A 24,141-nucleotide genomic window follows, 5' to 3' on the forward strand; every position below is an offset into this window, starting at 1 on the left:
ACGTACGCAGAAGCCACTGCCAGTGTAGGGAAGATCTCACGGCTCCCACCTCCCCTCTGCCCTGGGAAAACCAGGACTGAAATCAATCCTGTTTATGACACCAAGTGAGCCATGCCCCCTGCAAGGCCACAGATATGCAGCTGCAAGATTAAGAGTGGCAGCTGCCACGGCAGAAGAGCGGCTGGCCCGGGAGACAGGGAAATGGCTTACCTGCAATTTGTACCTAGTGTCCCCAGTATCCATATACCCTCACCAGCAGGATGCCCTTAGAGAACAGGCTCAGAGATCCCACCTGCACCTTCTGCTATAGGAAGGCTCATCATGATGGCGGTGAGGGGAGCATCTTTGTGCTGAGATTTCATCAGCCCCTGAAGGCGCTGGCCCCTTGACCTTGGACTCGATGGCCTTCAGAACTCCCAGGAATAAATGTTTGGTTTATAACTCTCACAGCCTAAGATATTTCTGTCATAAAGATGAAGGATTAAGATGTTCAACAAAATAAGAAACCCCTCTCCAGACAACCATATTTTTCAGTCATAGAAATAATACACATTCAATATAAAAACCAAAGCAGGGCTGGGACATGGCTCGGGAGGTAAAAAGGCTTTCGAAGCAAGCCTGAGGACCTGAGTTCAATCCTCTGAGCCCATGGTGGGAGGGCCAGCTCCTGAAAGTAAAGTTGTCTTCTGATCTCCACACGCTTTCCCTGCCCTGTGAGACACACACACACACACACACACACACACACACACACACACACACACATTCTCACACATTAATGATAAAATAAAAATTTTAACTTTAAAAGTCCAAATTAAAAGAAAATCTCATAAACAACGAGGCAGGAATTATTTGACGTTTCCCTTCATAACCTAAAGTTAATTGTTACATTTCAGTGGCTATGTTCTTTGACATCTTCTCATTGATGTGTATGTGAATATGTAAATATATAATTCTACTTATATATTACTTTAACTTCATGCTGATTATACCATAATATCCTGGACATAGTCTATGTCAATTAAAAATATTAAATAGTCCTTTTTTTCTTTTTAAAGGTAGGTTCCCATGTAGCCCAGGCTGGCTTGCCACTTCCCAAGCACTGGGATTGAGTTATGTGCTACTATGTCAAGCTCTGTTATCTTTTTCTTTTTTCTTTCCCTCTTCCTTTCTTCCTTCTTAAAACTGGGAGGGACTTTCTCTATTACATAGCACTGACTGCTTTGAAACTTGCCCTGTAGACCAGGCTGGCCTCAAACTCACAGATATTCACTCACCTCTGCCTTCCTGAACACTGGAATTAAAGGTGCGTGCCACTATGCCCAGTTCTAAGTCCTCATTTTTAACAACCATAATAATCTCCTGCATGGGAGTATCATTATTTATTAAGTGGGAACTATTGCTTGTAATGCTTTAACTAGTTTTTTATTTAATTAAAATTAATTATTTATCTGTGCTTGTGTTATGGGGGAGTGTGCATGTGCCACAGCACTTGTGTGATGTCAGTGAATAACTTTGGAGAGAGTGTCCTCTCCTACCACGTGGTATTGGGAATCAAACTCTGGTCATTGGGCATGGTGACAAATGCCTTTCTTTCTTTTTTTTTTTTTTGGTTCTTTTTTTCCTCGGAGCTGGGGACCAAACCCAGGGCCTTGCACTTCCTAGGCAAGCGTTCTACCACTGAGCTAAATCCCCAACCCCGACAAATGCCTTTCTTTAGTTTACTGGCTTCTATATTCTATTTCTCAAGCCACCAGATCAATTCTTCTGTGGTAGTGTAGGCCAATTAAGACAAATGGCCAGATAGTTTAGAGAGCAGCCTAGGAAGCCACAAGAACATTTTCATCTGAGGTGGTTTTCGTCTTAATTAATAGTTAAAAATGGGGACATGGTGTGATCGCTGTCTGTCTCTTTTGTATGTGTGTGTGTGTGTGTGTGTGTGTGTGTGTGTGTGTGTGTGTGTGTGGTGTGTTAATGTGTGCCTACACTCATGCTTACACATGAACCTGCTTTAAAAAAATATTCACCAGGAACTTATAATATGCCAAGAGCTGTTCTGCCAAAATGCACAAGGTTTTGGTCCAGTGCCCCACAGTAGCAGAGACTGACAGAGTGAGACGGGTCAGCCAGTTAGAATGGGTGAATGTTCAAGATGAATGGAGGCCTGGCTTTCTAGAGAAGGAACTGGGTGTCTGGAGAGACTACCCCAGATAAAGTGACCTTCTTATAGGGTAACACTGGACAATGAAGATAGTCGTAAGAGAAGCCCAGGAAACACAAAGGCCCGGAGGCAGGAGGAGACCCAGCAGGAGGAACAAGAGTGCCATGGCCGTGGTCAGTGAGGGGCACAAATGGCAAAGTGAAGTCACAGGGAGGTAGGACTTTGTAAGTCAGTCAGGACCGTGGTCAGCGTGCGTGGTTGAAGGCCCTGAGAGCCGGAACAGGAACCAGGCACGCTGGGAAAGGCCGCTGGGAGGCAACAGACAGCTCAGTACCAAACAATGTTTCTGGTCCTGAAAAGAGGGGACAGGACCTTCTAGTAGTGGGAGGAAGGGGGCAGAAAGGGCAGGGGGTGAGGCTGGTGGGGTTGGCGGTGGGACAGGGTGGAGGGGTGGGTGCAGGTATGTTTCCTGCAGGGGAAAAGCAGGCCTAAACTCCCAGTTTGAAGTGTGAGGAGTGTTTGCAGCTGAGTGATTCACTTTTATCCATAAATTCTCTGCTTTAGGAACGTTTGTTCACAGGAACTTTTCAAGGTCTTTGCTGATTGCCTGTATTTAGTGTCACAATTAACCTTTCTTTTTGTTTTGACCTCGGGTTCTGCTGAACTTGGATAAAGCTCTTGGAGTCTGTGGGGACAATTCGTACACTCTGGGGCTATCTGTGTGATCACCGAAACAGCAGTTTAATTTCTTTCTTGTTCATCTAAATCCCATTCTCGCTTCACCGCTTTCTGGGACTTTTAGGGGTGGAGCCTGATTTCAGGCTTGTGGGCTGTAACAGGTCCTTACCGGTGTCCTGTAACAGTCTAAAGACATTCCTTTCTTTCTTTAAAATTTTTTTTAATTAGTTCTTTGAGAAAACACGCTTCATACATGTTTTGATCACATTCATGCTCTCTACAAGATGTTCCTTTGAGTGTTGAGCTGTCCTCTCACAAACAGAGGTTCAGTCTGTCAAACACTCTTCATCAGCCAATGGGGTCCATAGTTGGTTTATTTAATTACAAAAATATTTTTCTGAAAGATTTTATGTATATGAGAACACTGTTTCTGTCTTCACACACACCAGAAGAAGGCATCAGATCCCATTGAAGATGGTTGTGAGCCACCATGTGGTTGCTGGGAATTGAACTCAGGACCTCTGGAAGAGCAGCCAGTGCTCTTAACCACTGAGCAATCTCTCCAGCACCTTTCTCTGGTTCTTTATAAGATAATTAATTTTTGGCTTATATCCTGGATATTTCATCATTGTGCTATGAAATTCAAGGTCTTACATGGGTCTAATGGAAGCGTTAATTTTGTTTAGAACAACTGAGCAGGATCTGGGCAGCAGGTCCTGACCAGCCTTCCATGGCTGTGGTTTCCCCGTTAGCACCACTTTCCAGCCTACCAGACCTTCTGTGTGTGCCACCTGTGTCCTGCTGACACTTGGGAGGTCATCTGCCCCTTGGTGGATCCTGAAAGCCTATGTTCGGAGTCGCTTTCTCGAGCACTTCCTTCCTCTCTGTTTTTTCTCCTGTGTGGAAACCATGGGGTTTCCTTCTCTGTCTAGGCCTTAGGGGACCCTCTCTCACACACACGCACCTCTGTCTAGGCCTTAGGAACTCCCCCACACCCATATACACACTATATGCTCGCGCACATACACATATATACATACATACACTAGAGCTGTAACCAGAGGCCATTTCCTGGAGCTGTTTGTATGGTGTCCACTGCTGGGGTGTGGGCTTCTGGGATGTGGGACACTGAGGGGAAACTGGGAAACACACTGCCGGTTTGATAATGCATTAAGTTCTGGTATTCTTCCCAACCTGTCTGCTGTGACTAATGTTTCAGGGCCCTCAAATAGCTGTGCAATGCATTCTGTCCAAGCCATTAGCGGCGCTCTGTGACAGAGACATGGGGAGTGATCAGTCCCTATCTAGGATGGAATCTCACTTCCCTACGTCCAGTTACTTATGTTAAAGAAAGGATATAAGATAGGGATTAAGTCCAAAGTTGTTTTGCTAAGATAGGAAGACATTTTTGGCAGTGTGGTATGCCCAGTGCTGTGAAAAGACTCTCCATGTAAAACAGTCCAGTGGCTGCTGAGCAGAGCCCGCCTAACTGGCTCTCCCTGCTCTCAGGAATGACACAAAGCAGAAGACTGCTGGCCAGTGTTCCTCGAGAACATCACTGGTGTGGGACTACCTGAGGAGACTAACAGGTGGAGTCAGGGAAAGGGAATGCTGGGTAAAGTGAGAATCGGTCCTAACCGAAGTCAGAGTTTGCATACGATATGCCTTTAAGAAGATGGTGTAACAAAACCCATTACTTTGTATGCTTACTTTAAAAAACGTTGGGGCTGGAGAGATGGCTCTGCAGTTGAGAGCACTGACTGCTTCCAGAAGACCTCAGTTCAGTCCCCAGCACCCAGAGCCGGCGGTGGCTGGAGCTCTAGGACACCCAACGGATCAAATGACTTTGTTCGCTATGGCATCTGCATGCCTACTATGTGCACATACCTACCCAAACACACGCAACTTATTAGTTTTTAAAGTTTTTAAAAAAGATAAAGCTGGCTTTTGATCAGCTTAAATCTATCCTCCACGATAAGAGAGTTGGACAGAAAAGAATAGGAGTCTTCCTTTTTTCTCTCCTTTCACAGTGGACCATGTACAAACCTGGGAGCCTGTGTCCTTAGTTTTATGTCAACTTGAGACACAGCCAAGGTCATCTGGGAAAAGGGATTCTGATTTGAGAAAAGAGCCTCCATAAGACTGGGTTGTAGAAGTCTGCTGGGCATTTTCTTGGTTAATGATGGATGTGTGCCCACCGTGTGTGATGTCAACTCTCAATAGGTGGTCCTGAGTTCTATGAGAAGGCAGGCTGAGCACCATGGGGAAGCAGGCCAGCAAGCAGCAGCCCTCCCAGGCCAGGGCCTCCAGGTTCCTTCCCTGTTTGAGCTTGAGCTCCTGCCCTGCCTTCCTTCGAGGATGGACAATGACTGACTGTGTAAGCCAGATGAGCCCTTTCCTCACCACTTGCTTTTGGTCTTGGTGTTCTGTCACAGTGATAGAACCCTGGTTAAGACAGAACTACACCCTGTGGTCCATAGTCATTTGCAAATTAAACCTAGTACATGCTTTTATAACTCCAGGAGTGATGGAGGCAAAGGATCAAAATCCCCTTGAAAATTAAGAAATTAAGAAGAGAAAAGAGGCAGGAACTGCTGGGACAAGTGCGGATGCTGGCACCAGAATGCCTGCACTCAAGCCCAGCTCTGATACGGACTTGCTATTTGGTGTTGAATAAGGTGTTTCACTTATTCTCTGTGTCAAGGTCCTGAACAATCTCTGTCCCAAAGCCTTGCTTTCAGAGTTGGCTCATGGGAAAGGGCTGAGAACTCTACACACAGTGATGTTCCATGGCCACTAACCGTCCCTTCCTCCTCCTGTTTCCAGGCAAGGGCTGCTTGCGGCATGCCTGTGTTACAGCTTTTGTGTGTAAGATCTTAACGTACAGCCTAATGAATTACTGTGAAAGGGACATTCTCCTGACCCCCACTCAGGTCACGAGGAGAATGTTCTAGTTCTGAGACGTTCCCACTACCAGCCCAGCCAGAATCCAGTCTTATTTCTCCTTACTGTTTTAACATGGACTTGTGTAATGTAAATAAATGTGGATTCATTTTACTTTTCAAGTTCATACAAATGAAAACCAGTATATATTCCTATTGCCTGCCTGTCTGCTCTTTCTAAGACTCATCTGTGTAACCTCTGGGCACGTAGCTTAGTGGTAGAGCACTTGCCTGGTGCACACAAAGCCCCAGGTTCAATTCAGAGCCCCGCAAAAGTAAAATACAATAAATAAAACTTAATTTTTTTCTCATCTCTTACAGTGGGCTTGGTAGCATGAGCACACATTTGCAATATCAGCAACCTGGAAGACCAAGGTAAAGGGAAGCCACCCTGGGCTACACAGAGAGTAACCCAGCCAGCTCCAAGTAGGGACACCATCTGCAAAAGCCAGGTGTGGCATGAAGCCCACAGCATTTAACTCTGAGCTTGGGAAGCAGAGGCAGGAGGATTTCCACAAGTTTGAAACCCACCTGGTCCACAAAGAGATTCCACAGCAGCCAGAATTCTCATTCTCTCATTCTCTCTCTCTCTCCCTCTCTCTCTCTGTCTCTCTCTGTCTCTCTCTGTCTCTCTCTCTCTGTCTCTCTCTGTCTCTCTCTCTCTCTCTCTCTCTCTCTCTCTCTGCAGTGAGGATTTCACACCAAAACCATGTCTCGAGAAAAAAAATTAATTTAAAAAAGCAAAATTAAAAAAAAAAAGACTTCTACGTGTTCTATATGTATAAATCTGTGTCTAGTTTGATAATTTTCTTCTGTTCCTTACAAATGGGACACTTACATAATTACTGTTTTTCCCTATATGTGGATTATATTCAGATTTTACAATTCTGAGTACTGCCTGGGACTGGGAGAGCCACCTCCCTGACCTGAACGAGGCTGGGTCAAAGGGCAGGGTGTGAACTGGCCTGTCCCTCACTGTAAACACCGGAGGCTGTCACAAGAGCACAGGCAAGTGTGGCAGTCCTCTCACGTGTAACAGGTACCTGGGCACGTATAGCGTCCACCCCTGTGACAGAGCTGTCAAGAGGAGTTGTCAGGGGGTAGGTATGTGTGGTTCACACTTATCTACACGTTGTCTCTGTCTTTTCTGAAGCAATTGTGTAAACTCGGCCTCTCACTTGGCGGAGACTGGCTTCTGCTCCATCATGGCCCCGTCAACACTGGACGGTCAAGCTTTCACGTCTGGTTGTTCCTTGGACTGATAGATATCTCGATGGGATTCGGTCTCACTTTCCCGGGTACCAACGTAATTGAGAACTTTGCCTAGGTTTACTGACCTCTCTTCTGAAGCTTTCTCAAGCCCTCTGCTCACTTCCACACTGGCTTGCTCACACTTAATGACTTTTGTGGTTTCTTTGCTCTAGGACAGATTCTTCGCTGACGATGATGCTAATCTCTCTTTCATGCTCCCTTCCCACTGTCTGTCACGGGGTCTTTTCATAATAAAAGTCCTTCAGTGTGATGTATTACACCGTCAATCTTTTCTCAGAACACACAGATGCAGCTCGGGGTTCCTTTAAGAACTCCTCCTTGTCTGTCCAGGCTGCTGAGTGACTTCAGCATCTTGGTGGAGGAGCCCCAGGCGCATGTGGCATGACGTGGTTAGCGAAGGCCGAGGGTGAGCTTTTGAGCTGGCCAGGGATGGATGGGCCCTGAACAGGTAACTGTGTGTTTCAGGTCAACTAGAGAAATCTAAGCTAGTCTGAGGGACCAGTAACCGAGGGACTTGTAAGGCTCTCTGCACAGCACAGATGCAGAGTAGGCCCTCTCTTTGGTGGTAGGAACGGTGTTCATCTTGTCCTCTCTAACACAACCGCCTGGACCTTGTGAACGTGAATTAGTCATATATGAGGTCAGCGGAAGAGATTAACTACCCTCTGAAGGCCAGCCAAGTCTCCCTGGGATTCAGGGCGGCACCCCTGGGATGAAGTAGGCCAGCTTTACCTAATCATACGGGGATGCCCTTCCCCTGGTTGAAATTGTTCTGAGTTCCAGGGGGGTGGAGGGGGGGGCAAGTGGCAAGCTGAAAAATCAAAGCAGTTGTCTGTCCAGCCTTCCTGCCCTGCCAACAAGAATGCAGGTATGGGGCAGAGAAGGTGGACTGCGTCTGACTGGGATAGCCACCTTCTGGCCTCATGTGGTCTGTACTATAAACACCGGAAGGGAGGGTGTGTTTGCCTGTGACTGGCGCAGGCAGGGGCGCTGCTCCCCGTCCTGGAGTTCTCTACCTGAGCCCAAGGGTGTGTGTGTGAATGTACAATGGAGGGCGAGGCACCCTCAGGAAGCTGGGCTGCTCTAGTTGCCTTCCATCGTGTAGGTGAGCCCTGAGGCTTATCACCAGAACTGGCGGTCCCTGAGTCCTCTGCCCTACTCTGAGATGGGGCATGAATTCACAGACTAGATATCCTCTCACATGAACCATCGCAGTTCTAGGAGGAGAAAGTGGCAGCTGTGCCGTCCCAGTGCAGACTGGTTTTTTTGTTTTTTTCTTTTTTCTTTTAAAGATACGCAGCTCTGGCTGGCCTGGAACTCCTCTGGTAGATCAGGCTCGCCTCAGGCTCACAGACCCACCTGCCTCTGCCAGTGCCACTACACCCAGCTCAGGGTCCACCTGCAAAACAACTGGGAAAGTGTTTCCCGCTGGGTCCCTCTTCTGCTCCCTCTATGGTGAAGACCCTGGGGCCTTTCCCATAATTCTGTGGCTCTGTCACCCTCCCACCCAGGACCCTCGAGACTCATTGGGCTTTACTACGAAGGGCTCAAGAAGTGATAGAGGGGGAGGGTTGGTACCTGTGCCTAGGGTTTGTCCAGCGGAGTCAAGGGAAAGAATCAGTGAATCTGTAACACAAGAGGACAAGTTCACGTCTTTCTTCTGTCGTCAGACAGGTGCCTGCTGGATCCACCCAAACCCTGCAGCAGCCTCAAAGCACTGACTCCTCCCCTGTGGCGGCTCGCCTTCTTATATCCATATTCGCGCTTGTTTGCTATTCCCGCCCCACCCCCCCTAGAACGGGGAAAGTAGCGTATAATAATTTGTAGCATATGCTGGAATAATAAAGCGAAGACGTCAGAGAGGGAAGGTATTAGCGCACAGAACCCACGCCACCGGGGCCTTTGCAATCACAGCAGAATCAAGGGGAGTGGGTGGGGGGTGCAGCCAAAGCAGAGAGAGAAAACAGTTCCGGGACCCAGGGTCCATAGTGCTTTCTTCCATTCGTTCACACGGTCAGGGGATGCTCGTTAGGCATCTACTATGAGCTAGAACACTATCTAAGACTCAGCGCTCAGCGGCAACCGCAGCTCTGCACTCCTGCGGGCCTCCTTGCCTTTCATCTTGGAAAGAGACCTTATCAGGGAACAAACCACTTAGCTAGATGAGAACAAATCTGAGGAGAGATTGCAGTCTGTGTTAGGGACCGGCCTGAGGGTGCCGCGCGGGAGAACCTCCCTGGAGAAGCTGGCCCTTGGGCTAAGGGTTGATGGACGAACAAGAATGGAGTGAACATCCCAGGCAGAGAGACGGCCTCATGTCAGAAAAGACCCCAAGGAAGAGGGGAGCAGGTGTTTCCAAGCAACTCAAAGGCCTAGCAGAGAGGGGACCGGGTGATGCTTCTCTCCTGCAACATTTCTTGAGTTTGTAGCTGGGAGACTCGTATGGCTGTCTCTTAACGTATGACCCAACCGATGGTATAAAGGTAATGATGTACAGCAGTGACACGCGAGGGATACCTACATGAGGCGTGGTCCTAACACCCCAGACTGAAGAGGTCAGATTCAAAGTCTCACTCGCTGCAGAGCGTTCTAGCCAGACAGACATACAGGACATGTGTGTGCCCCACAGCCCGCTCTACAGTGTCTCTCAGATCTTACTACACATGGAAATTCAACGTCATCCTGACTTTAAATAGAGAGCAAGGCCCCTGTGCTAGCATCTAAAGCTCAACAGAACCAGCTGCAACCGCTGGTCGCTCGTGGTTACTTCACCAACACCACACGTGACTCTGAGAGCCATGCCTGAGAGAAATGCCTGGATCACAAACCCTTCAGGCAACCCTTTGGGAATATATCTGCTAAGAACTGTGGGGCAGTGAGCTGGAGATGTGGTTCCTGAAAGGGTCCAGAGGCAAGTATCCTGCATCTTCAGGTAAGGGCGGACCGTGAGCTTTGAAATCCACCAAGAAAAAGGCAGGGCAGCTTGCTCTTTACAGGAAGGTGGACACAGCATCTCTTGATGAGCAGCCGGCCACACTGTGTGCCCACGGAGTCTAGTTCAGGAGTTCTACCCTTTTATCGGCATGGTTTATGTCTGCTTCCTCTCCGTGAGGTATGTTCCTCCTTTTAAACCCTGGCATGCCAAGGTGCGAAGGAGAAAGGTCTCACCCACCTGGAGGCTTCATCAGACCTCCTGAGGAGTCGACTGCCCAGATAGCAACCCTTCATAAAGGCAGCTCAAGAGCCGTGCAGATGGCTCAGTAAACAAAACCCTGGCTGGGCAAGGGTGAGGGGTGGAGGCTGAGGCCTAGCAGGTCTGTGAGAAAGCAAGTGGGTGTGAGAAAGCTGGTGGCTGTGATGTCCGGAGTCATCGAGTCATCGCAGAGTGCAGGAGGCAGAGCTGGGGAACCACCAGGGCAAGCCGGGCAGCCAGACGTGTGAGCTCAGAGCTCAGCACAAGACCCTGTTTCAAAATAAAAAGTATACACCAAGAAGACACGGTGTGTCAACCTCAGGCCTGCACACCCACACCCCCATCTCACACAGATTCAAAAGAATGATGAAATTTTAAGTACCTGGTTTTCACCTGATTTTTCCAATTGTAATTTGTTTTCTTCACACTCATAAGCAATCCTGAGTGAATCTGTTTTTGAAATTTTTTGATCCACATGTTAAAAAAAAAAAAACCAGCTAAACCTTACTTAAATAACTACAGAGTAGTAATTGCTGACGGTGGCTGCCTCTGGTGGTAAGAGTCCACAAAAATGTCCGCAGTGAACATGGTTGTTTGCATCAAGGGGGTGGGGGTGGGGGTGGGGGTGGGGCTGGGTACTGGCGCTCAATGGAGTCCCAGCTATTTGAGCTGAGGCGGGAGAGTATTACTTGGGACCAGAAACGAGGGTGTGTGTGTGTGTGAAGAGGGGAGGGGGGAGGGGAGAAGAAAAAGATTAAAAATAACTGCTCCAGGGGTTGGGGATTTAGCTCAGTGGTAGAGCGCTTGTCTAGCAAGCGCAAGGCCCTGGGTTCGGTCCCCAGCTCCGAAAAAAAGAAAAAAGAAAAGAAAAAAACTGCTCCAGCGGGAACTGGAACTGGAAGCCAAGGCATGGCGGGTTCAGAGCTCTTCCATTATTCGTGTTGAGGGCTCAGCTTTTCAGTTACTGGGATCATCCTGAGAGCTCAGACCAGTTGTATCAAGTCCTCAATGACCCAATTTCGCTTCTCTTCTTTTCTTCTTCCATTCCTTCCCACAGTTTATTCCTCGGTCCAACGGATGGAGCCCGGGGCTTTGCACAAGCTAGGCTGCACTCCCTCACTGGACTCCATCTCTAGACCCCTCCCACAAACGGTCCCAAGATCCAATGCTCGGTAAGAGCGGTCTCTGCCTTGCAGGCCTCGAAGGTGTCGAGGTGCAGGTAAAGTGTGATCAGGGTCTTGGGAGGGAAGCCCTGGGCAAGGTGGTGTCTCCTGGAAAGCAGAGTCTCTGCAAACATCTCTGGGACGGCCGCTGTGCTCCCTGAGGGAACTCGTGCCTCAGAGTTGAGATGTCCTGAACGGGAGGAAGCAAGTGACATATTCATGCTTTGTGTAAGTTCAAATGAATTTCGTTTTGAGTCTTAAAGGCATAGACCAGTTCAGTGATTCATTATTTGTGTTTATTCTAGAGGATGTAAGATTATTTTAGTTATAAACCACGCTGACAGCTTACGGGAAAACTTAGCATTCAACAAAGTGAGAGGTTTGCTTTGCAGGCAACGGAGCAGGAATCCAGATTTCTCCCTCTGAGCTAACAAGTCAGTCATTTTTCCTTGAGCGTTCCAGTCTCCAGCTGTCCCTGGCTCCTAGGCCAGAGGCGGCCATGTGGTGTGTTGCACAAGTGACCGAACAGAATCCCAGAGCAAAGCATGACAGAGCTCGCCGCGCAACGAGGAAAGCTAGGGTTTACTGGACGCTTTTTATTACGGTCAGATGTTTCCTGTGTCTGGTTTCTGAAGCAGAATGTGGAGAATATGAACGGACAGGGAGGAGAAGACAGCCGATTATTCTTAAGTTTGGGTCAGGCTTTGAAAGCCCCAGGCATGTGTGAATTAGCTGCACTCTGGAGTGCCGCCCGGCTGCTACGCTAACACATTCCACATCCCGATCTTCTGCTATCCGACCCATGCAAGCTTCAGGAATGGGAGACCGAGGAGTGAACAGATTGTTGCCAAGCAAACACGTAGAATTCAAACATAGAAAACTAACATGTCCCTGTGATAAGACAGAAAAAAATGCTGATCAGGGTGATTTCGCTGCTCCTTAATACAGAAAATATTAACCCCTGCACACAAGACCCAGTAAGAACGTGAGTATCCCTAGTCTCAGGAAAGGCACATGTTAGTGGGAGAGGGGTGAATGCCATGTGAGTAAAATGAACGAGGCCACTTCTCACAGTGGCCATTTCTCACAGTGGTGGCTGATGTGAAGACTATGACACAATGTTAAAAGGCCAAGGCGTGGGGGTTTGGGGAGGAGAGATCAGACATGACCCATACAGTGTTTAGGGCATGTGGACCAGGACCTGAAGACAGAAACCATCAAAAGCAAGGGCTAAAAGGGAGTTCCAGGCTGAGGGAGAGCACGCCCCAGAACCTCCCTGTGGAGTGGACCACACTGCTGCAGCAGAGAAAGCCGGACGGTGGGAAGTGTTGAAAGAAATCTGCCACATCTGCCTGTGGCTGTGGAGAGACGGAGAGGCCGAGCAGAGACTGCTATGCAGAGACGGCTGTGTCCTGCTCAACAGCACAAGTTTTCTGTTTAAAAAACTTTTTCATGTGTTTGAGAACTGTTAAGATGTATTGATTTTTATTTAATGTATGAATGCTTTCCTTCCGTGAGGACCACATGAGTGCCCGTTCCCCACAGATGCCAGGAGAAGGCAACACATCCCTGGGAACTGGAATTACAGCTAATTGTGGGCCAACACGTGGGAGCTAGGGACTGAGCCTGCGTCCTCCGCAGGAGCAGTGCTCTAACTGCAGAGCCATCTCTGCAGCCCACGTACGGGTGTCTTGCCTGCATACACGTCTGTGCACCGCTTGTGTGCCTGGTACTCACCGAGGCCAGAAAAGACTGTTAGGCCTCCTGGAATTGGGAGTCACAGATGTTTGTAAGGGTGCTGGGAATCAAAGCCAGGTCCTCTAGCAAAGAGGTCAGTGTTCTTAACCACCAGACAACTCTCCGGGCCCCAGGAAGCCTTTTTAAAACAAACAAACAAAAGCCTCATCGAGACTGAGGGGAGTGTGCCAGGGGCAAAGTGCCTGCTACCATACATCAGAAACAAAACAAAAGCTTTAAAAAATTGGACAGTAAAGTTTCTGGCTTGTACTCCCAAATAGAAACTTGGCTGCTTCATAGGAACTGAGCTGTTACCCTGCCAACAGAGTAGAAGGTGGATCAGGAGAGGGAGACTGAGGCAGGAGGTGCACAGAGGAGGCAGACACGACAGAGGAGAGGGAGTCGTGCTTGAGCTGAAACTGTGAGGTCTGGTGGCTGGGCTGCAGGATAGCACTAAGGATCCTTAAAGGGAAAGCTCTGGGATTTGCAACAAACAGAACGGGAATGAGAAATAAGACAGAGAGAAGACCATATCCGCAGTCCGGGCTTGTGCAAACTGAGGCTGACTTCTCTAAGCGTGGCCCACTGGTGGGCCACTGAGTGACCTGATTACAGGAAGGCCAAGCCTCTCCCTGGTAGCTGCCTGCTGGAGACGTTCATTGGGAAGCACGGAGTATTAGGGAGCGAGGAGCAATCACAGCACAGAAGGGAGGCTTGGGTGGGGCCCAGGCCAGCCTGGATGGTTGGTCCTGCAGCCTACAAGGTAAAACACTACGGTGAAGAGACAGAGCCCTGCTGTTGAGAGCATCACAGAGACGAAGCTCCATCTTCAATTCAAAACGTTCTCCTGCTTCCTCTGTGGTAACCAGCTAAGACTCTGCATCCCTCCTCAGGGCCTTAGGGTTTGGCTCTGCTCAGTGTCCATGAGGCCTGACCAACCGCTAGGAGTCTCCTATTCCCGTCTCCTGCTACCTGGATGCCTTTGCAGGGGGCTCATCCCCTCTGGGCAGCATGCTTCCTGCTCTCTTCCCCGCCCTCCTAATGGCTGGTGTAAAAGCACGCTTGTCACCAGGCCCAACACATTCACAGGCTGACTCAAAAGAAGCAGAGGACAAGTGAGACTATGGGTCACAGCTGTAGTCCCCAATCTTGCTTTACGAAGAGCCTTCGACTTGGCTGGGAGTGGGGGTGGGGCTCGTGGTCTATTAGGAGAAATGATACTCTACTTTCTTATTGTTATTTCTTTGTTTATTATTTTTTTTGGAACAGGGTTTCATGTATCCCAGGCCGGCTTTGAACTCAGTATATATTACAGGATGACCCTGAACTCCTGGTCCTCCTGTTTCCCAGTGTTGAGATCACAGGTATTCTTCATTGTGCCTGGTTTTATAGAGTGACAGAATCGAACCCAGGGCTACATGCACAGTCGGCAAGCACTGTTCCGAATGAGCTATGGCTTCAGCCAGAGGTGGTGTCTTACCGTCCACTCAGCTATCTATGTCTCCAGGTTAACCACTGCTTAGATCAAGTTCCCTAGCCCTAGCTCCTCAGCATCTTCCCTCTCAACCTCACCTCCCCCAACACACACACAAACAAAACTTGAATAAACAGATTACTTAAGAAACACAGAGGGGAAAAAAATGTCCGAGGAGAGTGAGCCAAGAGCGATGAGAACTGATGAGAAGAAGGGCGTCCTAATATGGTGCGCAGATGGTGGCCGGACTGGAGAGACAGAAGGAGGGCGTTCCTGACTTCAGTGGGATCAGGTTCCGTCCAACAGTCCAGCCTCGAGGTCTCAGCTGAGTGGAAGCTGAGGGCACGGTAAACTTCTTCCAAGAAGGTTCTCCTCAGATTTTATCAATCGAGCTTACCAAGCATGTGCTCCAAAGCCTTTACAGAACTGAAGAGGCTAGTGGAATGGCTTAGTGGACAAAATGTTTGCTGAGAACTGGAGTTCAGATCCTCGGAACCCAGGTGAAACCTCAGACATCAGAGACAAGCTGGCTGGCTAGACTATGGGAAATCAGCACACCAGATGAGGAGAGCACGTGACACAACTTAGGGCTTCCACACACACGCATGTACCAATCCACTTGCAAACAAGAATACACAAATGCAGGGACAATGCCTGCATATGTACTCATGCGCAAATGCAAACGCATACACACACACACACACACACACACACACACACACACACACACACACACACACACAAGTGAGGGGAATAAAGGGCGATAGAAAAATCAAAGTTGGTCCCTGGAGTCCAGGAATGTCCAGATAGCCAGACTAACAGTGTTAGAAGCCTTAAGAATTATGGTAGGAGTTCAGGTCCAGGGGTTTTTACTGGGAACAGCTAGAAAGATGTGGAGGGGCAGATACCTAAGCCAGTGCAAGGTAAGCAGGCCACAGTGGTAGGCTGGGAATGAGTAAGCAAAAGCACTGAGGTGTGGGAAGTGAGGGGTGTGTGGCTTCGGGGGACCTAATTAATATCTTAGGCTTTCTTTCAGGAGGTAAGAAATCCATGTGACTAAGGGAACCAGTCAATACAAAGACTATGGTTTAAAAAAAAAAAGTCAAAGACTATTTTTAAAAAGTGAGTCACCATGAAATTAAGGGGGAAAAAACTGCTATGTCATACCAGGAGACAAAAGGCAGGAGAGTCCCTGGGGCTGGGAGGAGAGTCCCTGGGGCTGGGAGAAGCCGGCCCTCGAAGGAAGGCTAGGCCGTGGGGGTGGCACTGCTTACACACCTGTGTGTGTGAAGTAGCAGCAGGGAGGAAGATAGACACAGGCACGTGCTGGAACTAAGAGTAAATCCCTGGGAGTGAGCTGCAGGGCTCCAGGGGCATAGGAAAGATCGATGGCTGCCCTAGGGAGAAACGGGACCACCCCCAGGTAGTGTGCCCGGTAGCCGCAGGAGTGAGTGAGCATCTTTCCATGGAGTCTCAAGTGAAAGCCAGCCAAGAGCATGGCCACGGGGCAGAGAGGCAGGCTAGGGTGGGCAGGGGATGAAGAAACTGTTCCTGCTATTGGATGGTCCATCCTGGGCACAAACGATAGGGGTCAGTGAGGGAACAGAGGGCAGAGGCAGGGACCTGAAGCTGTCCGAGGGCACGACATGGCCCAGAAGGTGCCAGTTTTTAGACAGACTATCATGTTTTCCTAGACGGACTGCCCTCCCCCTAACACACACAATGTCTTTGGATCTGATTCCTCCTATGTAGAAAGGGTAATGTGGGAACCAAGTTTCACCTGAACCCCGAGACTCATAGGTTCCTTCTTCTGCTATGTGTGTTTGTGTATGCATATACAAGTGTGTGCACATGTGTGTGGAGGCCAGAAGACAACCTTCAGCGCCATTCCTTATCTTTATTTTTTATTTTTTTTTTTGACAGGGGTCACTCACGACCTGGAATGTGCCAAGAAGGCAAGGATGCCTGGCCAGCAAGCTAAGCTCCAGGGGTGGCGGTTTCTGCCCCTCCCCCTCCTTGTACACAGGTCCTGGGGTCAAATCCAAGGCTCCTGCTTGTTAGCCACGCCCTTTGCTGACTGGGCTCTCTCTCCCACCCAGGACAGTTTTACAGACTTTAGAACATCTCTATGCTGCACAAATCAAACATTACTCCACACCCCACCACTGTGAGACTTAGAGGCAGCATGCTGGAACGAAATACTTCTGCCGTAAGTTTTTACAGTAAATGGGAGCGACTATAAATATACTCACATCATTTTAGCTTTTTGTAGACAAATGAGTTTTTATACTAATTTCATGCAAAGAATGCTTTTAAAAATCGCTAAGGGTGGGCACGACAGCTCAGCAGGTAAAGGCACCCGCTGCCAACCCTAATGACCTGAGTTCAATCCCCAGGACCTACATGTGGAAGAAGAGAACTGACTTCTGAGCGTTGTCCTCTAATCTCTCTCACACACAAACACACATGTGTGCATACATGTGTTTGTGTGCCACTCATGGGAGCACATGTGTCTATGAGCATACTCACGTACCAGCACATACCCATACAAACATACACTCACACATACGAGCACACACATGTACATGTACAGAAAAAATAGAATTAAAAAAGAGTTTTAAAGTCCGTGCTGTGATGGTGGTGTGAAGCCATGTTAGGAGTCTGGGTTTTATCAAGTGGACACAGAAAGGCAGAGAAAGACATTATAAAATTTTTTTCTAGTAAACTGATGTCAACAGACTTCAAAACACCCCACTGTAATAGTGGAGAGAGACAGTCAGATGTACACGGGTAGGCACATTAGGAGACCCTTCTAGCAAACCGAATGGGGGATGAGAAGGGTATAGCGTGGTGTTATGGTGCCAGGGATCTCAAGAGCAGGTTCACGTAAGTGCCTAAGTGTGGAAGCCACACAATCTCAAATGCTACGGAGGGGAATGAGGAGTGGGGAGGGCCAGTCTGGATGTGTAGCTGTGGACTAAGATGTGCTTAGGAGACAGGTAAAGTGCTCTCCTGGGTATCTGTGAAGGAGTCTATGGTAATGATTAGAACCTGAGGACTCTGACCTATATATAACTGGATTAATTCCTAGATGACTCCAAAATATGGCAGTGTTGTTAGGAGGTGCTGACAGAAAAAGACGGGGCTGCTGGAGGAAGTGGTCACTGGTACCTGTCCTTGAGCTTATATCTGACCCTGGTCCCTCTCTGTATTAGCTCTTGTGCCCCTGTCCCCCACAACCACGATGTCTTGACCCTCGATGGGCCCAGAAATATGGAGCCAAGTGATCATGGACTGAATCTTCTGACTCCGGAGCCAAAATAAATCATTCCTTTTAAGTTGTTTATGTCAGGTATTCTGTCCTATGGACAAGAATAGCCATTAATGCAGAATGAATACATACCCACCGAGTATAGTTAATGAGGTCTTTGGTGACAGTCACCAAGCATTGCAGACAGACCAACTGAGGCCTGGGGCAACCCACAAGCACACAGGTTTAAGCAGTGGGACAGGGACGCATGGGGGAAGTCGAACATACACTCAGGTGTTGGTTATTCTGAGTGGGCGCCCAGGGAAGTTAAAGGGGAAGGAATCAGTCACGCAGTTGAAAATGGGTTTCAGTTGGGAATTGGAAATCTTTCTCTGTAAATGACCAGTAAATATTGTAAGCTTTGTTGGTTACATCAAGTCTCTGTAGAAGGTATCACTGAAATGGAGCACTTAGGGGATGGAGACACGGCTCCATTTTTGTGAGAGAGTATACCAGAATACCAGGACCTGAGTTCAATTCCTAATACCCACACGGCGGGGGAGGGGACACCTCATAACTGCGGGTAGTACGGTTGTAGGGTTCTACTGCCCTATTCTGGCTTCTGTAAGCACACATAAAGAAACACAATATAGGGCTGGAGAGATGGCTCCGAGGTTAAGAGCACTGACTGCTCTTCCAGAGGTCCTGAGTTCAATTCCCAGCAACCACATGGTGGCTCACAACCATCTGTAATGAGATCTGATGCCCTCTTCTGGTGTGTCTGAAGACAGCTACAGTGTACTTATAGATAATAAATAAAAAAATCTTTAAAAAAATAAACACAATATAAATAAAGATATATCTTTTTAAAAATATAATATCAGAAATAATTTTTTAAAAAGGTTAGAAACAAATTGAGAAAAACTCTCAGAATGTGGGACAAAAAATTAGGGACAGAAATGATAAAACATTTTTTAATTAGAAAGTATGACATCTAAAATATAAAGGCAGATAAGAAAAAAGTGGGGAAGAGGGGCTGGAGAGATGGCTCAGTGGTTAAAAGCACTGACTGCTCTTCCAGAGGTCCTGAGTTCAAATCCCAGTAACCACATGGTGGCTCACAACCATCTATAATGAGATCTGATGCCCTCTTCTGGTGTGTCTGAAGACAGCGACAGTGTACTCATATAGACATAAAATAAATACTTTTTTTTAAAATGGGTTAAAAAAAGTGGAAAGGAAAAAAATTTAAAGAGATTATTCAATGAAAATTTCCTAAAACCACAGGGCTACAGAACTACAGAGTTTTTTGGTGGTTTTTTTTTTCTGGTTTTGTTTGTTTCTTTTTGCTTTATTTTAGCTTAAAGGGTCTTTGGGGGCTGAGGGGATGACTCAGTCAGTTCAGTGCCCAGCACACAAGCATGAGGACCTGAGTTTGGATCCCTGGCTCTCATGTCAAGGTGGGCGGGGTTACATTTGTAACAGCACAGGCTGCTGCCACTGTTCCAGGCTGCCCCACATTACACCCTAAGACACCACTCACTCAGGATGCAGGACAGAGAGAAGTCTCCCTTAACGGACCAGGAAACCCTCTCCCTGCTGGAAAAGTTCCACAGTTCCAGAAGGTGCTGTACAGGCTGCCTCAGGAGAAAAGAAATGGATGCTTTTACGTAGCACTGGACCCTGCATGTGCTACCTTACAAAAATCTTCCTGGAAAAACTAGCCTACTGGTGCAGTTGTGGCACAATGGTTACGAAGTTAACCAACCGCTCTCTGATTAGACATGAGGCCCTGCCACAGTGTTTCCTGTTGTTGTTTTGCTGAACAGTCATGCTGCCAATTATGCTATGAAGCTGCCGTCCAAATATCCATGTCTACACTCATAGATTTGTGCTGCTTTCAATGACCAGAGGAACTTCTTTTTTGCAGTGCAGAGCCTCATAACTGGCCAAAATGCTGAAACACTGAAACACACACACACACACGCGCGCACACACACGTCTCAGCTGTGTCACTGCATATGTATCCACCAAGGCTGTCAGAGCTTGGGGAATATCACAGGGTAGGCGGTAAAAAGAATGTAAGAGCTGGCAGGTAAGAAAGAGAGTGAAATTCTCACTTCCAGACACGCGGCGTCAGGAAGGGGTAAAGCACACTTTAACCCTAGCAGCCATAGTTAGCTGCACAAGACCAAGCTAGTCAATATTCTAGCATGTAGAAGAGAGGGGTCTCTGAGGGCCCACCCCTGGTGGAGGAGCTGTTGACCACTGGTGGGTGCTGAGCTAGAGAGAGTCACCCTCCTTTGGGGATGTGGCTGATGGTAGGTTGCCCATGCTTGAATGGACGGCTCCACAGCCCTGTGCATGAGAGCAACACTAATTGGACTCAGTGACTTACTAGTAACAACAAAACAGGAGCATGTGCGGTTGGGAGGGGCATGGAGTGGGCGGCACTGAGGAGGAGGAGCAAGGGGTGAGCCGTACTAAGGAGGAGGAGGAGCATAGTGTGGGCAGCACTGAGGAGAAGGGGCATGGAGTGGGCGGCACTGAGGAGGAGGAGCAAGGGGTGAGCGGTACTAAGGAGGAGGAGCATAGGGTGGGTAGCACTGAGGAGGAGGGGCATGGAGTGGGCGGCACTGAGGAGGAGGAGCAAGGGGTGAGCGGTACTAAGGAGGAGGAGCATAGGGTGGGCAGCACTGAGGAGGAGGGGCATGGAGTGGGCGGCACTGAGGAGGAGGAGCAAGGGGTGAGCGGTACTAAGGAGGAGGAGCATAGGGTGGGCAGCACTGAGGAGGAGGGGCATGGAGTGGGCGGCACTGAGGAGGAGGAGCAAGGGGTGAGCGGTACTAAGGAGGAGGAGCATAGGGTGGACAGCACTGAGGAGGAGGGGCATGGAGTGGGCGGCACTGAGGAGGAGGAGCAAGGGGTGAGCGGTACTAAGGAGGAGGAGCATAGGGTGGACAGCACTGAGGAGGAAGGGCATGGAGTGGGGGGACACTGAGAAGGTGGAGCATAGGGTGGGTAGCACTGAGGAGGAGGCGCATGGAGTGGGGGGACACTGAGAAGGTGGAGCAATGGTGGGCGGCACTGAAGAGGAGGGGCATGGAGTGAATGGCACCGAGGAGGGAGGTGGTGATGGACCGATACATTCACAATGTATTGTATATATGTGCTTTTAAAGAATGAATATTTTTTAAAAACTGAAAACAAAACACTAGAAGTTATCCACAAGAGATTGAGCAGCCTGCAGTGATAGGCCTGGGACTTTAAATCTAATAGACCTGGTTCCCTCACATACACATAACCTACCAACAAGGCCAAAAAAAGTGTCTACTAGCAACCCAGATGTCTCCCATTATATTACACACAGCTAAATGACTTACGAAATACTGTCTTGCATTATTAATTTTATAATTGTTTTATGTGTCTAAATAATGTAAGAATAGCAGATGGGGCAGAAGACATGGCTCAGTGGTTAAAAACACTTGCTGCTCTTGCAGAGGGCTTGAGTGTGATCCCAGCACCCACAGGAGGCCGCTCACAGTTCCCTGTGGATCCGGTGCTATTGCATTCACGCCCTCTTCTGGCCTCTGCAGGTATTGCCTGTGTAGAGGACGCACACACCTGTGCACATACATGAAACCAAATTAATTTTAAAAAATTTAAATATCAGAATGAAAGATAATCAAAGGACAAAAGAAGCAAATGTTTGGCCCTTGTTTGGAGCAAGCTCTAAGGTGCAATGGGAAGAAATCTGAAAGAAAAACAAGATTTTTTGAGTATGGTTTGGATATTAGAAGACATTAAGAAACTACTAGACATAGTAACATGATCCCTTAATTTTGCTTTACAATTTTTAGATATTACTTTACTATTCTTATGTGTATGGGTGCTTTGCTCCCATGTGTATCTGTGCACCATGTGCGTGCCAGGTACCCACAAAGGCCAGAAGATGGCATGGATCCCATAGAACTGAAGGTTGTTAGCTAGAAACGGTCCCCTGGAAGAGCACTGTCTGAGCTTCCTCTCCAGTCCCTGGTTGCTTTATTTTAAAAAGCTGTATGCGTTAGACATGCATCCCCAAGTATGTGTGAGTTAAAGGACATGTTTCCCGGGACTTGTTTTAAAATCCAAATAATGGATGCTATAAATGCCTGTGAGGACGAGGCCTGCATCGTGCACACCAGGGGCCCTGGGAGAGGAAGACGCTTTAGTCTCCGCCTATGACACCCTGTCCTCCATCTGGGAGAGAAATGCAGAGATGCACGAGAGCTCGATGCTAGGACTCTGGGGGGCCCCACCCTCGGAGGACCGAAAAGCAGCAACAGGTGGTTAAGCATCAGGAGAGGGGGAAGGGGAGAGACAGACAGGCATTCACTGCATGGGGAGGGGGCAAGGTAAGATGATGCACCTGCTTTGGGAGCTAACCTGGGGGTTCCTCAGTTGGCCTGGTGCTATTCCTGGTTGTCAACTTGACTGCATCTGGAATTAACTGAAACCCAAGTGGCTAGCCACACCTGCGAGGGATCTTCCCTTTCCTTTCCTTTTTCTCTTCTTTTCTTTTCTTTTTGGTTTTTCAAGACAGGGTTTCTCCCCGTGGTCCTGGCTGCTCTGTAGAACAGGCTGGGCCCGAACTCAGAGGTCCTCCTGCCTCTGCCTCACAATTGCTGGGACTAAAGGTGTTTGCCAGCACCACCCAACAGGATTTTTTTCTTTATTTAAATCATTTGAAGTGGAAAAACCCACTATGAAAATTTATTTTATTTTATCTTTATGTGTATGGTGTGTGTCTGTGTATGTATCTCTGTGTCACATACATGGCTGGTGTCCAGGAAGACCAGAAGAGAGCATCAGATCTCTGGGAACTGGAACGGTTGTAAATCACTATGAGGGTTCTGGGAATTGAACCTGGGTCCTCTAGAAGAGCAGACAGTGCTCTTAACTGCTAAGTCATCTCTGAGGCTCCAGGAAGACCCAACAGTAGTCTGGATCTTTTGCGGTGGGAAGGTCCACCTTTAATCTGGGCCACACCTTCTGGTGGCTGTTTATATAAAGGACATGAAAGAAAGGAAGCATTTGCCCTCTGCCTGCTGGCTCTCACTGGGGAGTCCATTCCTGCACAGGCGTATGAGCTTCTTCTTTGGGATTCTGATGTACCATGAAGACTACCTGAGACATCCAGCCTTGTGGGCTGAACCATTACTGGATTCTTGGACCTTCTGTTGGTTGGCAGCCATTGCTGGACTAGCTGGACCACAGCCTGTAACCCAGTGGTCCTCAGCCTGTGGGCTGGGACTCTGCTGGCAAATCTTTCTCTTTTTAGAAACTATTTATTTATTTCTACTTTATGTAAATTGGTGTTCTACCTACATGTATATCTGTGTGAGGGTGTCAGATCCCCTGGAACTGGAATTGCAGTTGTGAGCTGCCCAGTGCACTCTGGGAATCGAACTTAGGTCCTCAGCCCCTTAGGCAAATCTCTTATCTCCAAAACTATTTACATTACAATCCATAACAGTTAAGAAGTAGCAAGAAGGGGCTGGAGAGATGGCTCAGCGGTTAAGAGCACCCGACTGCTCTTCCAGAGGTCCTGAGTTCAATTCCCAGCAACCACATGGTGGCTCACAACCATCTGTAAAGAGATCCGATGCCCTCTGTATCTGAAGACAGCTACAGTGTACTTATATATAATAAATAAAATAAATCTTTAAAAAAAAAAAGAAGTAGCAAGAAAATCATTTTATTGCACCTGCACCTGCACGCACATGCACATGAACGCACACATGCACACACTCACACACACACACACGTACACACACAATTTTCTAACCCGGCACATTATTTTTATGGAGGTTCAGAATATACATTGTTTGTATGTTGTGCGGTGACCACAACATGACAAATTGTATTAAAGGTTCCCAGCATTAGGAAGGTTGAGAACCGCTGCTGTAAGTCATTCTCATACATCCCCTCCTATATATGTATAGATTCATTCTCTAAGTCCTGTTCCTTTAGTGAACCCTGACTAATACCGTTGGCTAAATACATTATCCTATGATTCAGCAATTCCATTGCTAGGAATATACTAAGAGCGATGGGAATGTTCTGTACACACAAACACTTACACAATAGCCACAGAAGTATTATTTCTAGGACTCAAACCAGAAGAACCTAAATGTCCATTAGTGCGTCACGTGTGGATAAGTAAATGTGGTCGTTATCCTGTTAGAAACATCGCTTAGCCACAGAAAGGCGTGAACTACTGACACGA

General features: G+C 48.0%; 1 protein-coding gene and 1 long non-coding RNA gene across 11 annotated transcripts in view; one reads left to right on the forward strand and one right to left on the reverse strand.

Annotated features, from left to right (window-relative positions):
* The window catches only part of St3gal3 (ST3 beta-galactoside alpha-2,3-sialyltransferase 3), a 202,302-nt gene that overhangs the window by 109,667 nt on the left and 68,494 nt on the right, over positions 1 to 24,141 (reverse strand). For 5 of the 9 annotated variants that reach the window (XM_006238715.4, XM_039110705.2, NM_031697.1 and 2 more), the window contains 1 exon segment: positions 8,632 to 8,679. The exons of the other annotated variants lie outside the window; for them this stretch is intronic. In XM_006238715.4, the coding sequence (XP_006238777.1) occupies positions 8,632 to 8,679 (48 nt within the window). 9 annotated transcript variants of the gene reach the window in all.
* LOC120102960 (uncharacterized) lies at positions 7,325 to 19,900 on the forward strand. 2 transcript variants are annotated; one of them, XR_010066607.1, is made up of 2 exons: positions 7,325 to 7,501; positions 8,724 to 19,900. It is a non-coding gene; the product is annotated as an uncharacterized LOC120102960 (long non-coding RNA). The 2 variants fall into 2 exon arrangements; XR_010066608.1 differs by having other exon boundaries at positions 8,728 to 19,900.

Source organism: Rattus norvegicus, chromosome 5 (assembly GCF_036323735.1).
Source record: "Rattus norvegicus strain BN/NHsdMcwi chromosome 5, GRCr8, whole genome shotgun sequence".
Lineage (NCBI taxonomy): Eukaryota > Metazoa > Chordata > Mammalia > Rodentia > Muridae > Rattus > Rattus norvegicus.